A 20,057-nucleotide genomic window follows, 5' to 3' on the forward strand; every position below is an offset into this window, starting at 1 on the left:
AAATCATTTATTTGTTAATTGATGAAATAATTTATTATATTTATCATAATTTTTTAATTATTTATCATGCTAATTAAGTGGCTTTTTATATCTCTACAGTCCGTCAATCGTAAAGTCAGGAATAGAAAAATGAATATGATATAGTTCGATGTTTGAAAATTTGTGGGTTACTGTGGCTTACCAATTTCCTTTCACAACAACCTGATGTCACAACAACCTGATCGAAATACGTTAATTGAAATATTGGATTGTATGTCTTATGGTTAAGGTAAATATTTCTATTTTATTAATCAATAACTTAAATTAAAATTTAATTTCAAATCTTCCCCAAATACAAAGAACAAAATTGTTATATAAACATATTTCGACTAAAGTCTTATCATGGGCAGTACAAGTTCGGTAATCGCTATAATTCTTTGAGAGGTATATTATCCTAGTTTGGTGACACTTTTTCGTAGAAGAAACTCAAACGTTCCAAAGTTTATTTTAAAAAATAACTGCTTTGTTTTCTCGTTACCAGAATAACTGGTGTCAGAACTTTTCAATTACAAATTAAAAATTCTATTAAAATAAAATATAAAACAGATAATACAAAAGCCTTGTTAGTATTTAGCTCATTCTAATTGGAAATTAAAATTTTGTAGTAATTATAAAGTAATAATCAAGTTTTATCAACAATTTTAATTTTCGTTTCTTTTTATTTTTATTTTTATAAATAAATTATTTAGTTTGTTAAATAATTTTAATTAAATTCTGTACAACATGTGTATTATAGTATATATAGAGTTATTAATAAACCCTTTAAAATTATTCACCATACAACTAGATATATAAATACTCTCCCCTCCACTATTCCCACTCCATTATTGTACATAGTATAACACACATTCGTGTTCTCTTTCTCTACACTTTACACGTTTACTTTGGCTAGTTCGTAAGTAGTTTGTTATAAATTCTTCAGTTCCTAATGTTATGTAACAACTCTCTGTGTTATGTAACAACCATAGTAAATTTATACTTTTTCTTCAATTAGTTTTAATATTTTAGTAGTCATTTAGCAAGAAATTACCATAATCATAATTTCTTTTTAATTAAGGTGAAATTAAATTAAAACAATTTAAAGGTCTACACTTTATACTGAGTAATGACTTCCAAAATTTTCAAGATAATATCTAGTATTCCTTTACGAAGAAAATTGTAGACGTATATTTCGCTCAAAAATGGTTTGAGATTCTAATTCTACCACCAGTAATATTAAGTACCATCAAGCAATAATTCTGATCTACTTCAAACAACGTCCATTATTTTTAAATATGAAGGGTAGAAGTAAGAAAAACTAGTTCATATGGCCATTTAACTCAAAAAGTGTCCACTGAAAATAGTATTTCAGTTACTGACCATAGAGTGAAAAAAGCTGTTAATCATAGAGTAAAAAAATGTAATCGTCAGTAATAACAATACAAAACTAAAACTTCTTGATAAATAGCCTTGACTTGGTCACGAATTTTAAGAGAGTCAGAAATATGATTTTTACATACCATTTATACCATGTATATGATATATATCAAGGTATATTGAGTTTAGTCCCAAGTTCCTAACGCTTAACAAATTAACAAACTATTATAACTATTTAGTTTATAAATTTATTTAGCTAACCAATCTAAAACAGATTTTATGTGTAATACAGATTTAGAAAAGTTAATAAAATTGTATATAAGTATTTATTTAACGTTTACACTTAATTTTGTTCAGGTTGTAAGCCACTTCGTTCCCAACGGGGGTCCCACTATTGTTATTTTAATGAGTCTTCTAACGTAGCTCCATGTTTACAGATAAATTTGTATACATTCACATGACCAAGATCGAATGTAATTATATAATGGGGAATTCACTAAACTGGGCAGGAAATAAATAATAAAAAAATAGAAATAGTTATTTTTCTAATTCGTCTTTATTTAATAAAAAAAAATTGATTACTCGTTACGGCTTCTAATATGTAAAATAAATGTACGTATTTGCATCGGATTCAAAACTATTTCATATCGACTGTTATTACCTAAACATTTGTAAAAATTATCCAGATTATTATTTTGAATGTTTATTTCTTTTTGCGATGCATCTTTTGAAAAGGAAGACTTCCATTGCAATCGTACATTATCTTCAATCCATTGATTCGCACCTAAAGTAGTCTCCTTGATTTCAGTAATTTTAAAATATGTTAGTAGATTCTAAAAAAAACATAAATTTAGTTACATTGGTTTAGTTAATAATTATGAAAAGATGTAAGTTTAAAAGACTTACTTCAATATTTATACAAGTTTGTTGTGACAAAATTGGGTCTTCATTTATTTCCAAGATATGTTCCAATCTGAGTAACAGACTTTTATCTTTCCATGGTTCTAGTGTTAATATTTGTATATTATCCGGTAAAGGATGTTGAATTAGTCCTTCATATTCATAATTTTCACGTAACTGTACAGAAATAACATATGGACAGTTTAATTATTCAAATTTAAAACGACAATAAATTCGTAAACGCTTGGAGAAATTATCGAATTTACGAAAACGATAACGATAGGAAGTTATTGTAATGGATCTGATTTTAGAAATCGAAATCTTCAATATATCTAAACACTTGGTGGTCAATACTAGAAATTAACCCCAATTCATAGCAGAAGTGTGTATCGACCTCGTCGAAGTGCCTATCCAAGTGTATTAACGGCAATATGATCCGAAAAGAAGAAGAAAGAAGAAGTTTCGAATCGGTCAAGTTTTTATCGAGTTTGCTTGGTTACATTTTATGTATTTCAAAAATTCTGTACAAAAAGCGGTTTGATCGGTCACAAGTCCATCAAAATCAAAGTAGAATATAATGAAGTCTTGGAAGAAATTAATTGGTCCAAAATATGTTATTAAATAATGAGATATACCTTTTTTAAAATATCTTCAATATTGGATTCTGGAGAGTAAGAAGCTCTTGTCGGCCCCGCTACAAGAAGTAATGGTGAAAGTATATTTTGTGCAGCTATTTTCCGCTCCTCAGCTACTAAAGTCGGTGCTGAAAAATTTGTACTATGAACTAAGCTCCTTAAAACTTTTCAAAGTAGTTCTTACATGTTTTGGAATTAATACCACTCAAAATATAATGAGTACCTCGTACAACTAAACCATTTTGTCCAACACCGGCTTCATTTAAAGCTTCTCCAACACCAAAAGCATCATCATGTAATAAGCGTCGATGTATCATTAATTCAACTTCACCATCGACTAAACTGGAGCCTCCTTGTGCACGGTCAGTAAATACTGTAACACGACTATTATTTTGATTTTCAGTTAAAACAATTCTGGATGTTACTGGATAATAATTTCCAGCAACCGGCTCTTTTAAATCTAAATCCCATGTTTCACGGTGATTACGATCACGTCGAATTAGTTCACGCCCATTTGAGTCTGTATAAAACACACCATGAGTTTTTAAATCAGTTTTGTATTTTGTTATAACTTCTTTTCCTATTCCATCTCTGAAAAAAATATTTTTTACATAAAACAATATTAAAAGTATTAAGATCAGAGCTGATGACCTCAAACTTCGAAATCAAAATGAAAATACCACCGTAGTGTTTTGTAAAAGTTTCTACCGAAAATTGATCTAAAATAATGAACTAAAGGTAATCTTACTCTATGGGAATTGGTCCAACAATCCAATTAACTTCCACTAATTTTCGATTATCATAAATGCTTACGACAGAACTGAGCCAAGAAGTTATATTTTGATGAATTTCTTTTACAAGCGGTCCTTCATATATAATAGCCGACGTCGGTTCTAAAGGAATTGCAGAAGACGCTGGTCGGAAAATATATGCACCAGATGAACGACTTTCATCATTATGATTATCACCTAAAAATCCTTGATAGTAAGCATATTCTTGAGTTATGTTAAGTGGTTCGTTTTTAGAGCTAAAAGTTATTTTTTTCCCATTATTTTCCGAAATAATTCTAACATATTGATTTTCAACAATTGATGTTTCTTTTTCAATTCTTTTGCTCATGAACGATGTATTTTTTTCTTTATCTGAAGGAATCACAAAATATACTTTATATCCAAGAGGGGTAATATCTGATGCGAGAAACACCAAATCATATTTGGCGTTACTAGTACGACCAGGAATATTTAATACACCTTCTGATAGGGGAATAATCTGATTTGGTACAAGATCACCATCTAAATTTAAAACATCGTAATTTCTTTCGTTAACAGGAATACGAATATATTTGTCAATATTGTGGCTGCTTGGATTGTAAATTATCACCCAAAACGGTTGAGAATTGTCAGTGTGATTACATTGACTAATATTAAATGCACAATCTATAGTAAGAACGTCACTAGCAATGGAATCAAATGGTGGCAGTTTACTGAAATAAAAAATAATTTATTAAAAGAAAATATTTTTGGAATTTATGGTGCTTATATTTTATTTGGATGGAAAATTATTCACCTCGTTCTTGATCTCAAATCATTATCGAAATCATGGATAGCTTCAGATAAAATTCGTTCATAATCAGAAGTAACATGTTGTTTTTCTGTACCAGTGATTGCATCATGATGTTGCCAAACACCCATTGCCTCCCGAAGTCTTACTAAAGCTTCATGTTCTTCTGTATATCCTATTTGTTTGGCCACCTGTTTCAAATTTAAATCCACATTTCTGTATAAATAACACATTCAAATCTATGAAAAATAAGGAGATTTTATTACCTGAAGAATATTATTTCCTCGACGTTCAAAATATTTGGTTGTTGGGCGTGAAGTGTAAAAACCAGTCCAATAGGAGTGGGGATCCGATCCATATGGGAAGAAATCGTCGGTTTTTGTAGGCCATGTTTCATTTGTTTCATGAAGTGCTTTAACGTAACACGAAGGAGTAGAATAGAATATATTCACGTCAGTGAGACCTTCATCTTGTAATTTATTTATATAGCTAAAAAAAGTAAAATTTTCATATACGAGTGTTTCAGATAAGCACACATAGAAAAAAACCAAAAGTCTTTAATTTCGTCTGATTTAATTGAATCTGATTTATCAATATCTAATCTTATCAACATATGATTAGCAGTTTTGGCTTTTACAGTAATATAAAAAATTCTTTTAGAGTAATTATTGTGTAAAATGTTGCTTACAATATTAATTTATCCATATTTTTATACCACTTATGGGCATCTTGATAAGTAAAATCTGAGCCCATGGTAATTAGAACATTGTTTGTTTTGTAGCCTGACGCTTGTTGCTTACAGGTGTCGATGAAACTTCGAATCTAATAACAGACACCAAAATAATATTAACTTTTTTTACAATCGATCAAGTCTAATGGTTTAACAATAGTAACTACAACGGAATATGCTGGGACAAAGGGTAATAACCAAGAGGCTTAATTGTTTAAATATTCTGAATAATTTTTGCTATCAATGTTAATAAAATGGCAAATTGAAAGTTACCCTGTCATCCACGTTATATTCTGGACTTTTTTTATCGTCAATAATCGGCTCATCACCACATAAAATATCAAAACAAAATCCACCTGGTGCAAAATAAGTGTTATACAAAGCACCTGTAAACAAATCCGAAGATTCACCTAAAAATGAAACGTATTTTATTTATGTGTTCAACGAACTAACTTCACAATAATATTTACCTAAATTTGGACTTCCACGCCAAATCATTTCCATTGATTTTTCGTTTAACCGTTTTTGTTTATCTTGAAAATCTAAACGTCCAAAAAATAATCCATCATAACCCAATAGAGAAAAAATTGATGCCATTTCACGGCTATGACCAAATGGATCAATTTGCCATCCAATTTTCGGTCGCGCACATTCACCAAATGTATCATTTAATTGTCTATGTTAAGAAAATAATGTAGCATTAAAATGTAAAATGACCTGAAAAAATTTTCGGAAAAATGCTTCTGGGCGACCGCAAACTTTATTTACCTCAATCCCCAGGTGAATTGATCAATTATCGATTGATAATGAGTTACGGCTTCATCATTCATACTCCATGCCCCATTAATAATTTCCAATTGTCCATTATTTATGAGATGTTTCACTTGGCTACGCACTTCTTCATTTTGCTCTTTCCACCATTTCATCAGGAACGATGTTTCTACGTAAATAAACCTGAAATAATTGAGCGGAAAGTTGACCAGTACACGTTATGTCAAGTGACAAAATCTATTTTACATTAGAAAAAAAATCTACTATAGTTTCAGTCTCAAGTCTGAGTAAAAAGTTATGCTATGCTGATATAGGTCGAGTTATGCTATGCTGACAAGAGAGATTTTAGTGCGGATACATAAATATCTGAACTAAAATCGATAATATGCGACTGACGTCCTGTGTTTTAATCGCTAAATAGATTTTATATAAAATTCATTTTGCATGTAGAGATGGATAACAATTTTTGAGAGCTTAGGCTATAAGATTTAATTTAATTTTAAGTTCATGATGGTAAATCTAGTTTTACAAGTTGACCAACTTACCTTCTATTTTCATCTTGGATTAATTCTTTAATAACGGAATCAAGAATGAATTGTACTGCGGCTTGTTGAATGTTTGGTTTGCCTTAAATTAAATAGAAAATTATTAATCATATCTTCAGAAATGGATTGTTTGATTCGTTTAATTATCTGCCATAATTATCTTTGGATCAGAGAAAGATGAATTTTATCAGAATTTTATAGAATTATATTAAAAATACTTACTTCCATAATAATATTGATCCACAGTTTTTAACCATCCAACATCGTCATGTGAATGAGGTAATAAATGGATATTTAGTTTATCCTTTTTCGCAACCGGGCATGCCTAAAATAAATTCAGATTGTATTTACTAATGACTATTTTTCTCTAAAGAGGTAGATTCTAGCAAACTGCTTCTTTCTTTAATTTTCTACTGATATGTGAAATTATCTAGAAGGAGGATTGTCAGACGTAGCACCACTATCAGTGTAACATATTTTGGTGATTTTATTTTTTATTGTTTTTCAAAGTTTTCGATTTTAGTTTCAAATCTGTATTTATCAATTATTTAAGAATATTTTTACAGATAATGCAGCCCATTCAGTAATTCCCACAGATAGGTGCTTTCAAATTTATTAAAATTAATTTAATATTTGTTAATTTTATTATTAATTGATAGAAGTAAGTTAAATATAAACCAGATTTGATGCCATTTGTGGTTTCCTGAAAGATGTACCACTATCTACTGCACGCGCTAGTAAGAGTTACGTGGAAACTGAGAGGTTTACTAAAAACATTTATCATTTTCTACGTTTTTTGATCCATAGATCCATACGATTTTGATTGATTTAAAATCAACCATTTGGGCGAAAAATCACCAAAAGAATTTTGACAGATTGTTATACTTCTCGAGTAACCATTTTTTTTGAAATGAAGGTAAGCAGAATACATATAGAATAAATGGTAATTTCATCAAAGTAGTAAAATAAGTAGAATACATAACCAGGTTCTTCTTTATTAAATTCTAATGTTTGTGCTTATAAGAATTAACACGCAACGAAAAAAAATTTATTTTCTAAATTTTGGTGTGTAAAATTTAGGAAAAAGTCCTTCTGGATACTTTTGAAAAAGTATGCAGAGATAACATATACAAATTTTTGGGTTGATCGGATAAAGGGTGATTTTTCAACCTCCAAATAAGAAGTGATCTAATCCAAGAACATCAAAAATTAATTCTATGGCTCAAAAAACGTAAGATATTAGATTATTATTAAAACATATACCTGATAGCCGCATTTTTCATTTTGGAATGTTGATTTATGTGGTTTCGCTAATACATTCGTACTAAAGACTACGAAAAATATCAACTGCAATAGTATCATGATCAAAATATTGTTACACTATGATTATGAATGATAAAAGATTATTTGTAAACATATTTATATGAAGAAAAATATTGATATCTAAAGTTTTTTGATTAAATATAATAGTTTTAGTTAAGATAACAATAATATCTATAGTTAAGATATCAATAAAATTGAAGTGATTGAGGGAATTACCTGGCGATTGTGAAATAATTTTGATTTTATCAACTTGGATACTGCTTGAACTTCTTAAGTAAGTGGTCTTCATATACAAAGTAAAATTTATCACATCAAGTTTAATAGTGAAACGCATTTATTGATTTTACTTAAAATTACCTACATAAAAAGTGACATAAATTGTTATTCCACATTCGAACGACGGGCCTTTTTCTTTTAGTCAGTAGTGGTAGTATCCCACTGAAGGCTCCAACAGTAGTCTGCAAACATGGCTGGCTCCCATCTAACCTGGTAATGCTTCTCGTATTCTTCAATTTCTTGATGAAATCTTTCACCGTGTTCGTCACTTACTGAACCCATGTTATCACGAAAGAAACTTAAATGAGGGAGTAAAAAATGAATTTTCAACTACATATTGCATCCTAGTTTCTGATACACATCACTCGGGATACCAGTGATTTTTTTTAATGTTGCATAGTGTAATAGAGGTCTCGGACTATACTGAAGACTCCATACATAAATTCTGTATGTATAACAACAGTTCTCTTGATATTGAAGCTTTTATGTTATATGTATATATCGTTAGAATTAGTTATAGTTATTCGGCGCTAGCTAGCTTCAACGATGTTCACGAAGCAAATTATAGTGTGAATAATTCATTAATGTTATTACACTATACAATGTACATTGCCGCCAGTCAGGCAACATTAGTCACCGAATGTGCATCTATATCGAATCCATTCAAGCAAACCGACTGTAATTATTCTCAACTGACCCGAATCAACTAACTCTACAACATCTAATTCTAACATACTAACTCTTACTACATTAGGTTTGTAATAAAATAATAATAATTTTATAATATAAATATAATACATATTTATTTATAATAATTTATTATTATAATTATTATTTTTCAACATAAATTTTCACGAAATATTAGAACAACAAATTAAATGAATTGTTTTAATACATAATGGAATGCATTTCCCAGACAAAATAATTAACCGTTTTTTAATTTTTGAACTTCAATGTGCACGAAATATTATAACAACCTTCTAAATAAGTTAACACATTACAGAGAATGTATTTCCTAGGCAAAATAATTTCCTGTTCTCTTTTTGAAGAAAAATTTTCGTGAATTATAATAACAACCAATTGATATGTTTAAATAGTTCGTACTGAATGAAATTTCTGGATAAAACAATTCTCCGTTTTATTAATTTTGAATCTAAATGTTCAGAAATTATTATATTAATAAATTTCTGGACAAAATAATAACGTTTATTATTACGCCAATAAAGGAGACAGGGTGTCGTATATACCGGGTCTATTTTTAAAGTTGACATATCCTTGAAACTCGAAAAATATTTATTTTTTATATTTATCGATAAAAAAGCTTCAAGTAAACAATATTGGGTGTACATTGACCTAGGCTTTCAAGCTCAATGAAAAGCTCACTCTACTTCATAACTGGTAATAGATAGATGAACACTTCAAATTAGAAAGTTATTAACTTCTTTATCCGAAAACCGTATAGTTTAGGCAAAAACGGGCTGAAAAGTTTCATCCAAAATTATTATTTCGTATGATTGTTTTTGCGGAATCTAGACTTTCTTTGAAAAATATTTTAAAATAGATCCAATAAAAGTGGTTTGTTTTTCCATAAAGACTATTTTTGTTCAGACTGAATAAAGAAACACGCAAAATGCTGGAGTTTTGTTTCCAATTTCTGTCTAATCTATTTGGCTTAAAACTGTTTCAAACAAAAAATAGTTTTGTTTTTATAAAGAACAACTTCCTTATTTCATTAAAGTGTTCGTTTAATGTTTCTCAGTTATGGGTCAGAGTGAGTTTTTAATTGAGCCCGAAAATTGAAACTAACATTTTTCCTTTGAAGCATTTTTCTCGATTAAACTAATTTTTCGAGTTTCACAAAGATGGTGTCTTTAATGGCGGTAATACATACATGTACTTCTGGACTAACTATTTTATGTACACAGATGAATGGCCGGAAATTAGCTAAGGTAAACCTATATAATCGTATATGCATGGAAATTGTCTTAAAGGTAAAACCACATACTTGATAAATTTAAACTATTGGTATACAACAAGATTTAAATGCAGTATGGTCATAGTGCAATAGTTTATATACCCCAAAATTTCATTACCGTGAACATAATTAACATGGGAGCGGTGATATAACTTCAATAATGGAATTTGGGAATTTATTTGTGTATGAAAACAATTTTGTCTCTTTATTATACTTGAGATAGTCTGCTATGAATATATCATGCCTCAAATATATAAGATGTCGTAAATAAGCTAGCGAATGCAAATTTTAATGAACTATAAAAACTAGAAAGTTGATCATTTTAACAATCTAAATAAAATTGAATCTTTTTAGAATTTTTTTTTTTTTTGTGGAACTTTGCGCTTTTTGGAACTTTATGTGTGTAAATAATTAGTTACATTTAAACGTCATTTAGGTAGTATGATGCTTAGATCATCTATTACTAGATAGGCCTATCGTGTACCAAGTATGTATATTTTTGCTTCACTCGATATTTGGATCGATTTTGGTCCGTATCTCAAAAATTATTCGACCTGTCTACAAGTGAACCCGATTTTTGTACTTTTTGGGTCAAAATTACCTTATATACTGAGTTTTATCAAAATTGGAGATTAAAAAAAAATTTAGATTTTTTGCAAATTTACCCCTTCGAAAAAATCGAGAAAACGGCCAAAAATTTTTTTTTTGGAATTTGATGAAACTTGATGGATAGGGTAATTTTGGTCCAAAAAGTGTATAAATCCGGTTAATTTAATGATTGGATGCAGAGTTTCTGAGATATTGTTCGGTGGCTTGCACTAATTAATAATGCCGCCAGCTGGGAAGAATTTGAAGAGGCTGTAGCTACAATTACTGCAGACTTTGCGAGAGGCAGTCCAGGCCATGTGGCTGAAAGACCACGACCACCACATCATGCGCAGCAATTCCAAAATAGACCTCGGCCTACTAGGAATCGCCCTGGTCGCGCGCAATATAACCCTGCGGACGCGGCGAAGATCCAGAAAATGTACCGCATAAATAAAAAAAAAGCCATGAACAGCATACTGAGTGAACCAGGTAGCTCACCATTCTGTCAGGTCGACACGGAAACGGTCCATGAACATTTCCGTGGAATATTTGCTTATAAGGATCAGGAACGATCACCAACCCCTGAGGAAATCCGGCAAATATTCGGGCCTGATCAAAATGATGGCGGAGATGGAGACGAACGCTTCACGTTCCTACTGGAATCCATCTCAAAAGAATCAGTATGTGCGCGATTGGCCAAAACTTCTAACACCGCACCGGGTAAAGATGGTATAAGGTATTCGTGCCTTAAACGATCCGACCCCGGTTGCATCGTACTTTCTGCGATCTTCGACCGTTGTTTCCGTGAGGAAAAAACGCCACTGGCTTGGTCTGACTCCCGCACTGTTCTGCTATACAAGAAGGGTAACCGTGATGAGTTGTCGAACTGGAGGCCTCTTACTTTGGGAGGGACAATCGCTAAATTATATGCCGGCGTATTAGCCGACCGCATCACCTGCTGGGCGAAGCTCTCCAACAATATCTCTCCAATGCAGAAAGGATTTCTGGAGTATGAGGGATGCTATGAGCATAACTTCATAGTCCAAAGTGCATTGGATGATGTGCGTCGAGATCGCAGACAGATCGCATTGGCGTGGCTTGACCTAGCCAATGCTTTCGGCTCTGTTCCACACGATCATATTCGGCGGGTATTGGAAGAGATGCGGCTGCCCAACAAGATGAAGAGTGTGATAGCTGAGCTTTACTCAAACTCAACAACCACCATCCGCACTAAAGACGGGGAAACCCGCCCAATTCCTATTCGTGCGGGAGTAAAGCAAGGCTGTCCACTCAGTCCTATCATTTTTAATTTAGCGATTGAGCCACTCATAAGGGTGGCCTCTAGATTGGCAACTGAGCATGGTTACAAACTTCATGACCACCACTTTTCAATACTTGCATACGCTGATGACATAGTTCTGCTCGGTAAAGATGCTGCATCCCTAAGAATTCTTTTGGATGCTGTAGGATCAACCGCTGAATGGATGGGCTTAAAGTTTCAACCACCGAAATGTGCCTCACTGCATGTAGACTGTAGACGACGTCGGGAAGTCTATCCCACAGAGTTTACTATTCAAGGAGGAGGACTGACGGTCCTAAAAGAGGGAGAAGAGTACCAACACCTAGGTGTACCCACGGGCTTCCGTGTTGCTCAGACCCCCTTTGATGCCATTCGGGCCATCAAAGTGGACGTTCAAAAGGTACACGAGTCTCTTCTCGCCCCCTGGCAAAAACTGGAAGCCACAAATATGTTCATCCTTTCTCGACTAGACTTTATACTGCGAGGCGGCAATGTCGCCAAAGGACCACTGACGGACGCAGACAAAACCATCAAAAGGCTAGCCAAGAAATGGATGAACCTACCACAACGTGGCTCTCCTGAGCTTCTATATATACCATCATACCAGGGTGGCGCAAATCTTTTACCGTTGGCCGATTCCGCGGATGTAAGCACTGTCGTACACGCATTTAGACTGCTGACCTGCAAAGACACCATTGTCAGGGAAACGGCGTGGTCGTGTTTGAAGCGAGCGGTGAGGCAACGTATCCGTGGCGATCCAACAGAGGATATGATAGCCGAATATCTGTCTGGCTCACTAGAGGGTCAATTGGCACGTGACCGCGGAGACATTTCTAGTCTGTGGACACAGGCTAGAAATGCATGTCGCCGTCTTAACAGCAAAATCGGAGTGGGTTTCCATTGGTGCGCCGAGAAACGTGATCTGTCTGTCACCATCAAACGACCTGGGCAAACACCTGAGCGTATCATTGTCCCAGAGACGGCGCGATCCATGATAGTCCGTATGCTTCGCTCAGCACTTCGGGCATACTACCTTTCTAAATTACTAGGAAAACCAGATCAGGGAAAGGCGTACTCATGTACTAATCTAAGGGAAGCGAGCAACCACTTCCTGCTGAATGGGCGGTACACTCGATTCTGCGATTATCGCTTTATCCACCGAGCTCGACTCGGCGTCGTTCCATTAAATGGAACACGGCGATTCGGGAACGGGGATAAACGATGCCGACGTTGTGGCTATGTCAATGAGACATTGCCACACGTACTGAATCATTGTACCATCCATTCAGCGGCGTGGCAACGGCGGCATAACGCCGTTCAAGACCGTCTTGCTCGCGGATCGCGTCTACCCCCGGGTGCTGTCTTAAATATCAACAGACAAGTACCCGGTGTACAGAGTACTCTTCGTCCTGATCTGGTGGTTCTGGATGAATCTAGCAAGGAAGTAAAGATCATCGACATTTGCATTCCATTTGAGGGTGCTCCGGATGCCCTAGAGGTTGCTCGGCAGCAAAAGCTCGAAAAATATAACCAACTTGCTGCTGAGTTAACCACGAAAGGCTACAGAGTCTCATTGGATGCATTTGTCGTTGGTTCGCTCGGGGCCTGGCTAGCTAATAACTACAGGATTGCGAAGTCTTTGGGAATAGCACCCAAATATACGCAGACCATGGCTCGGTTGATGGTGTCGGACACGATCCGCTGGTCGCGCGACATCTATATCGAACACCTAACCAGACAGAGGCAGTACCATGATCAGCCCCCGTGACCAAGCACAAAGGTACTGGATGGCCCGAACATCTGAGCCATTCCCCCCCCCCCCATCATCAGTGCAAGTTAAGTGATGTGCATCTGTGATAAAATATGTTAATTTTTTTTGTGATATTTTAAAACTGTGATATTGACACTTGCTATTTTGTTTGTGATTCCCTCTTTTTTTTTTAATGTGTAAAATTCAGTGCTCTTTTTTTTAAATGTGTAGTCCTTTTATTTATTATATAAGTTTTAATTTATAACTATTTTTTTCAAATGTATTTTACTATATATTTTTAAATTTTTTACTACACTTGTTCGACTATTTCCTATCTATTGTACAAATTTTATCTATGTATCTTTTAAAGATTATTCAAATAAAATATTTGGATCGAATTTACCCCGTATCTCAAAAACTATTCGACCACTCAACAAATGCACCCGATTTTTGTACTTTTTGATTCAAAATTACCATATATACTAAGTTTTATCGAAATTGGAGGTTAAAAAAAATTTTCGATTTTTTGCAAATTTTTTAAGGGTTACCCCTTAGTACTCCTTTAGTACCCCTTTGAAAAAATCGAGAAAAACGAAAAAAAAATTTTGTTTTGGAAATTGACGAAACTTGGTGGATGGGGTAATTTTGATCCAAAAAGTATAAAAATCCGGTTAATTTAACAGTTGGATGCAGAGTTTCTGAGATATCGCAATATTTGGATCGAATGTAGCCCGTATCTTAAAAACTATTCCACCTCTCAACAAATGCATCCAATTTTTGTACTTTTTGGCTCAAAATTACCTTATATACTGAGTTTTATCGAAATTGGAGAATTGAATTTTTTTGCAATTTTTTTAACCCTTTGAAAAAATCGAGAAAATTGGAAAAAGTAGACATGACAAAATCGGAAAAAGTAGACACCACAGATTAGTAAAGTTAAATTATTATAAAATAATATTTATTAAATGGCAATCATTTTGTTGGAAATACGCGCCAGAATATTATATAGTATATTACATGTGCATTAATAATCATGCTTTATCGTTTATTATCCTTCTTAATCATCTTGGAGAGGTGGTTCTCACTCGGTTGCCAATACCAGCTAGTATATTTTCAAAAGTGTGAACCAAAAGGGTGGCACCTATTTTAAACGACTTGTTACATACAGAATGTTCGATTTACAACTAGGCATATAAGTATCACGAGTATGACAGAATAAATGCGTTAAGCAATGCATCTAAGGGAGAGGTATTATATACATGTGTTCCCTCTCTCCAAGACGCTTCGAGAGAGGGAGTTTTTAGTTGAATAGATGAACTACAACAGATAAGCCACGATACAAGTCATTTTTGCAATTTCATATAACATCTATAATACCTCTTACTTAGATGCATTGCTGTCACTGTCATACTCTGTGATATTTATATGCCTAGATGTAAATCGAACATTCTGTATAGTAGCAGAAGCAAAAATTGGTTTAAGAAATAATAAAACTATTGCTGAAACACTTTATAATGAAAATATGTTTTCAATACATTTAATACATAGGAAGAACGATAGTAATAATAATAACGATGGAAAAACGTTTGTAGGTGAACGATGTGTCGTTTGTATATGTAAGCTCAGAAAATAGTTTTCTTACTGGGACAATCAAATGAGTATTCAACTTAAGTACATAATATATACTAGAATAATATTAAACAAAGCTATAGAAAACACAACTAGGCTACCTTATACCACCACCTACAATGAATAGAAAAGAGATTGTCGCAAAACTTTAACGCGAACTTACTTTATATATGTTTTTTTTTGTTGTTCAACATACCTACCTTGTTGACAATGATGTTGTATGCCTGCTAACCAATGTCTGTCTCATATTACTACATCTGCCTTTATGGTTTTATATTATTGTACCTCTATACTACAGTCATATAAAACCTAGTCTCTACTACTCTCTCAAATTATAGAAACAAGGTAGACTTTTTGAGGCATACCCATTAGATCCGGTAAAATCCGTCATTGAGTATGAATAATTTTCGGATGTAAAATTTTTGCAGGATCCCGTTTAAAAAAAAAGCCTGAACGTAAAAGTGCAGGTTGCCGGTGGATTCAGAAATTTTATCATATAATTAAGGTCAAAATAAACAAATAATGTTCTTAGACATTCTTCTCTGAACCCTCGAGCTTTCGAGCAAAAAATTCGTAATATTTGAAAAAGCTCGATTTTTACGATTTGTATCACTCAAAAAGTCTATGAATAAATCTGATATCAATATGAATAAGACTTTTATTTGTAGTTTAAAGGTTATTCAACAACATCTCGCAAAAACTTTTGGCGAAATTGAATTTTAAGGGGTTTTTAATTGTTAAGAGAGCGCGTAAAAAGCCACCAAAATAACGATTTTGTGTAACTAATAAATGGGATTTTCACCAATCGATTCGAAATTAAGTTAAATTATCAGATCGATAACATTAATTAAGTTCGATACATTTGATTTTCCACAGTGAAACCCCAATTGCTTAGTTTAAACATTATCCTGCCGAGTTACTCACCGGCAACCTATTATTTTACGTTCAGGATAATTTTTTAAACTGAATCTCTCAAAAATTTTTTTTCCGAAAATTATTCATGCTCAATGACAGATTCTACCAGGTCTAATAGGTATGCCTCAAAAAGTCTACCTTGTTTGTTCTATCATAAAAATCTTGAGCCTTTTCTGTCCAAAAAAACTAACAAATATTTCTAAAACTATTAGAGATTAAAAAATTTTGTATTTTCGATTTAAGGTACGTAAAATTGCCAATTAAATGTTTCTTATCCAAACTTTTAAGGTATTTTTCACAGGATGCGAGGAGAACGTGAACAAATGCTTATATTTGAAGTCTGTTTTTGGAAGCCGAGGACATAAAAATGATTCTATATTAATTATTCATATTCGAATACATCGAATAGTAAACTATATGTCTCCAAAAGTTTGCCTGGTTTGCTTGATTAGTTGAAAACCCAAGACGATTGTACTAATATATATATATATATATATATATATATATATATATATATTGTTATGTTATTGCTTACGAATACCAAGAAAACTTTTACACTATACACTTATTTTTATAAATAGATAGAGAGAGCTTTTATTACTTTTAATTCTTTTTTTTTTTTAAATATGTTTTTACTGTTAAGTTTAGTGCTTAAGTAGGGTAGTTTTACAGAAAAATAAAATGATAATTTTTTATATTATCAATTTAAAATATACTATTATAATATATTGATATTTATCGTTGCAAAAGAGTTCCGATGGTAAACCTTTTATTATTAAAATTGACTAATGTTTATTTAAAAACACAGAATTCTGGTATGAACATCATACGATCCTTAAATACGTGCAAGAGTTGTATCATGTATAGGAATTTGATGTTAAGTGTTATTTAAATAAGTAAAAATCTTTAATATACAAGAAAAAGCGACCAAAAATTAAAATAAATCATAAAATCGATTGGTAAATTATGATAAATTCTTACTAAGATTCGAAATCAACTTCTACTCCAAAAATTCTCACTGAGTTATTTGGAAATTATAAAAGTTACTTTTTATTTTTTTATTATTCCTCCTACTGTCCTCCTGAAACTATTTCTTATCGATCCATGGAAATTTGCATATAAAATGCTGGAGCTGGAGCTCGATGGTATTTATGACGTTTTTGAAGGCAGTAATGCCTCCTATGAAAAAAAATTCATTTATGCAGGAAAAAACGGTTACGAAAAATGAATGATTTTCCACATTTTTCAAAAAATAGGTCAGTTTAAAGTTATCGTGCGTAAAATTTCCTATCGATTTGTAAAAACTTTTTCTTTTCTTTCATGTTTTAAGAAAAATTTATACTTATCAATGTAAAATTTTCCGCATTTTTGGTGATTTTTTAATTTTTCTTAAAAGATAGGTAGGAAATTTTTTGTTTAACAAATTTGATTCAAAGTGGTTTCCTCCTTAAATGCACGAATTTAAAGAAAAATTAAAAAAAAAACAACTACGAAAAATATGGAAAATTGTACGTTGACGATTATTTTCCAGAAAATATGAAAGCTAAGAAAAAGTAGCAGCATTCAAAAAGCACATATGATAATTTTCCACAGGTAAAAAGCTAAAAATTGGCATGGGTGGAATTACTGCACCCAAAACTTCAGTTAATCAGAGGAAATTTCATCTAACTTGATGAGAGTACATGATATGTTGCGATAAATTGTCCCACAAATTATTGACCCTAATCTCCTAATGAAATGAAATTTCTTTGATTTTTTTTGTCTACGTTATTGGTGATTAATACAGGTATAAGTTTGGTAATTTTGAAAGTGAATGTATATTAATGATATTCTGATTGTCGAATTTCTAGGGATTGTAATGGAAAATCAATTTTCAATAATCTTTTTTTCGAGACACAAATTGACCTGTTTTAAATTTTTTTAACTTTTTTAGTATTTTTATATGGAATTTAAATTAATCGATTTGTTTATAACGTAAATTAACGACATTTTTACATAATCAGTATTGTTTAAACTATTATTATATTATTATTATTAGAATGCTATACCAGATATAAATGAACTTTTATTTTTCGTAAATGTGTAATATGATAAATAGAATTTCAGAATATATTTTTCATAAGAAAGATCAATTTAGCATAATAGCCATTTACATAAAAAATGTCTGAACTGAAAATATATTCATAAATCTTAGCCATTCTAGATGAAATCGAATAAATAAGTAATTGTATTTAGTTCATTATACCATGTATATATGAAATATACATAGTATATTAAGTTTAGTCCCAAGTTTGTAACTCTTAATAATATTAATGCTACAAAAAAAAATTTTTGGTATAGGTGTTCATAGAATCACTTAATTAGTCCATTTCCGGTTGTCTGTTCGTCTGTCCGTCTGTCAAAAAGTGATATCAGGGATCTGAGATTTTTATAGCGTGCTTAGGACGTAAAAAGTAAGGCCGAGTTCGTAAATCAGCAACATATTTCAATTGGGTTTTGGATCCATAGCACTAATCTTGTAAACCGTTAGAGATAGAAGAAAAGTTTAAATGTAAAAAACAACTACAGCTTGAAACTTTTTTTTGTAAACATCACTGTTTACCCACGAGGGCGCTAATTAGGTGCAAATTTTATAGTGTGTATTAATATGGGAATATCAATATCAGTGTGTGTGTGGCTAGTTAAGAGTGGATATCTTTCTTTATTTGCATGATGTCAAAAAACAAACGATTACGTCATAAACACTATCTATACATGGTATTTCAATAATTAACTCAGTCAATTGTTTGTTTTCACTTGTTCATATTATAAAATAACGTCTGGTTGGTTGCATATTGTTATTATAAATATTTACAGCATCCATAAATGAGATATTTGTTTATGTGTAATTGTCTGTAATATTTTATAAATCCCCAATGTACCCCATAGTATCATCATACTTACTTACTGGTGTACTTATTCATTAGAAGTTGTTTTGCATTAAAATATTGATAATGCAGTAGCATAGAACTTCATCATCATTGATTGTATACATACGTAGTTGTATTAGTAGGAGTAATAATAAATTGAGCTCGAATAAAAAGAGGAGGCATTACTTTTTAAATTGCATTTATTAATTTCTAGAAAAACTGTTCATAATTATTTGCATTATCTTCCATCTTCTTTCAAAGTACAGAATGATATAAGACAATTATGTTTTCTTTAATAATATCTTAGCGAAACGTGGTGGATGTCACTTGTTTTTTTAGGCATATTCTGGTTTTAAAAAACCGTTAGCTTTCGCTTTGAAACATTTCCATCAAAACTCAATATTTAAGATGTTTTTTCCGCGTCGATTCTTCCAAAATGTTTAAAATATCCTGCTAGGTAATCATAGGACGTCGGTTTTGTAGTCCCAATTGTCGACACAGCTGATCTTTTTTAACCCCTGAACTAAAAAAAAAGGGGGTGTCTGCGTCTGTGGCATCTTTTTTGGTTTCGTTTGAAAGGTAATTTAATGTAGAGTGTTTATTTAGCTGGGTTTCAAGTGCAAGTTTAGGGTTCCGTACCCGAAAAACTAAATTGGCAATGATAATCAAAACCGACTCAATTTGAAAATAGCTTAAAAGAAAAACATAATTTAATAGAGAGTGTTCTTAGATTTGTTTAAAGTTTGACCTTTGGGCTCCGTATCCGAAAAATTTGTCGGGGGTTTTTTAAATTTTGTAAATTTCACTTGTGTATTTATTTTGTTTTTTGTTCTTGGCCTGCCATTAAATATATTTT

At 32.1% G+C, this 20,057-nt stretch overlaps 2 protein-coding genes across 2 annotated transcripts in view; one reads left to right on the forward strand and one right to left on the reverse strand.

Annotated features, from left to right (window-relative positions):
• Positions 1 to 20,057, forward strand: part of LOC123295400 (disintegrin and metalloproteinase domain-containing protein unc-71) — an 877,985-nt gene that overhangs the window by 129,877 nt on the left and 728,051 nt on the right. The gene's annotated exons all lie outside the window — the stretch shown is intronic.
• LOC123295901 (lysosomal alpha-mannosidase-like) lies at positions 1,974 to 7,911 on the reverse strand. The gene is made up of 14 exons (XM_044877363.1): positions 7,800 to 7,911; positions 6,759 to 6,861; positions 6,537 to 6,618; positions 5,989 to 6,174; positions 5,691 to 5,896; positions 5,494 to 5,630; positions 5,179 to 5,312; positions 4,757 to 4,979; positions 4,497 to 4,681; positions 3,679 to 4,413; positions 3,115 to 3,521; positions 2,931 to 3,058; positions 2,302 to 2,472; positions 1,974 to 2,228 (listed from the first exon to the last, which is right to left on the reverse strand). Exons 1-14 carry the CDS (start codon positions 7,896 to 7,898, stop codon positions 1,974 to 1,976), a joined length of 3,051 nt encoding a protein of 1,016 aa, XP_044733298.1. The 5' UTR covers positions 7,899 to 7,911.

Source organism: Chrysoperla carnea, chromosome 3, assembly GCF_905475395.1.
Source record: "Chrysoperla carnea chromosome 3, inChrCarn1.1, whole genome shotgun sequence".
Lineage (NCBI taxonomy): Eukaryota > Metazoa > Arthropoda > Insecta > Neuroptera > Chrysopidae > Chrysoperla > Chrysoperla carnea.

Excerpts from the sequence above, each read along its gene's own strand:
- LOC123295901 (XM_044877363.1), bottom strand. The coding sequence starts at position 7,898 with ATGATACTATTGCAGTTGATATTTTTCGTAGTCTTTAGTACGAATGTA. Across the intron at positions 4,980-5,178 it reads AATATGGATAAATTAATATT|CTATATAAATAAATTACAAG; the intron begins GTAAGCAACATT and ends TACTTTTTTTAG. Across the intron at positions 4,414-4,496 it reads GATTTGAGATCAAGAACGAG|TAAACTGCCACCATTTGATT; the intron begins GTGAATAATTTT and ends TTTTTATTTCAG.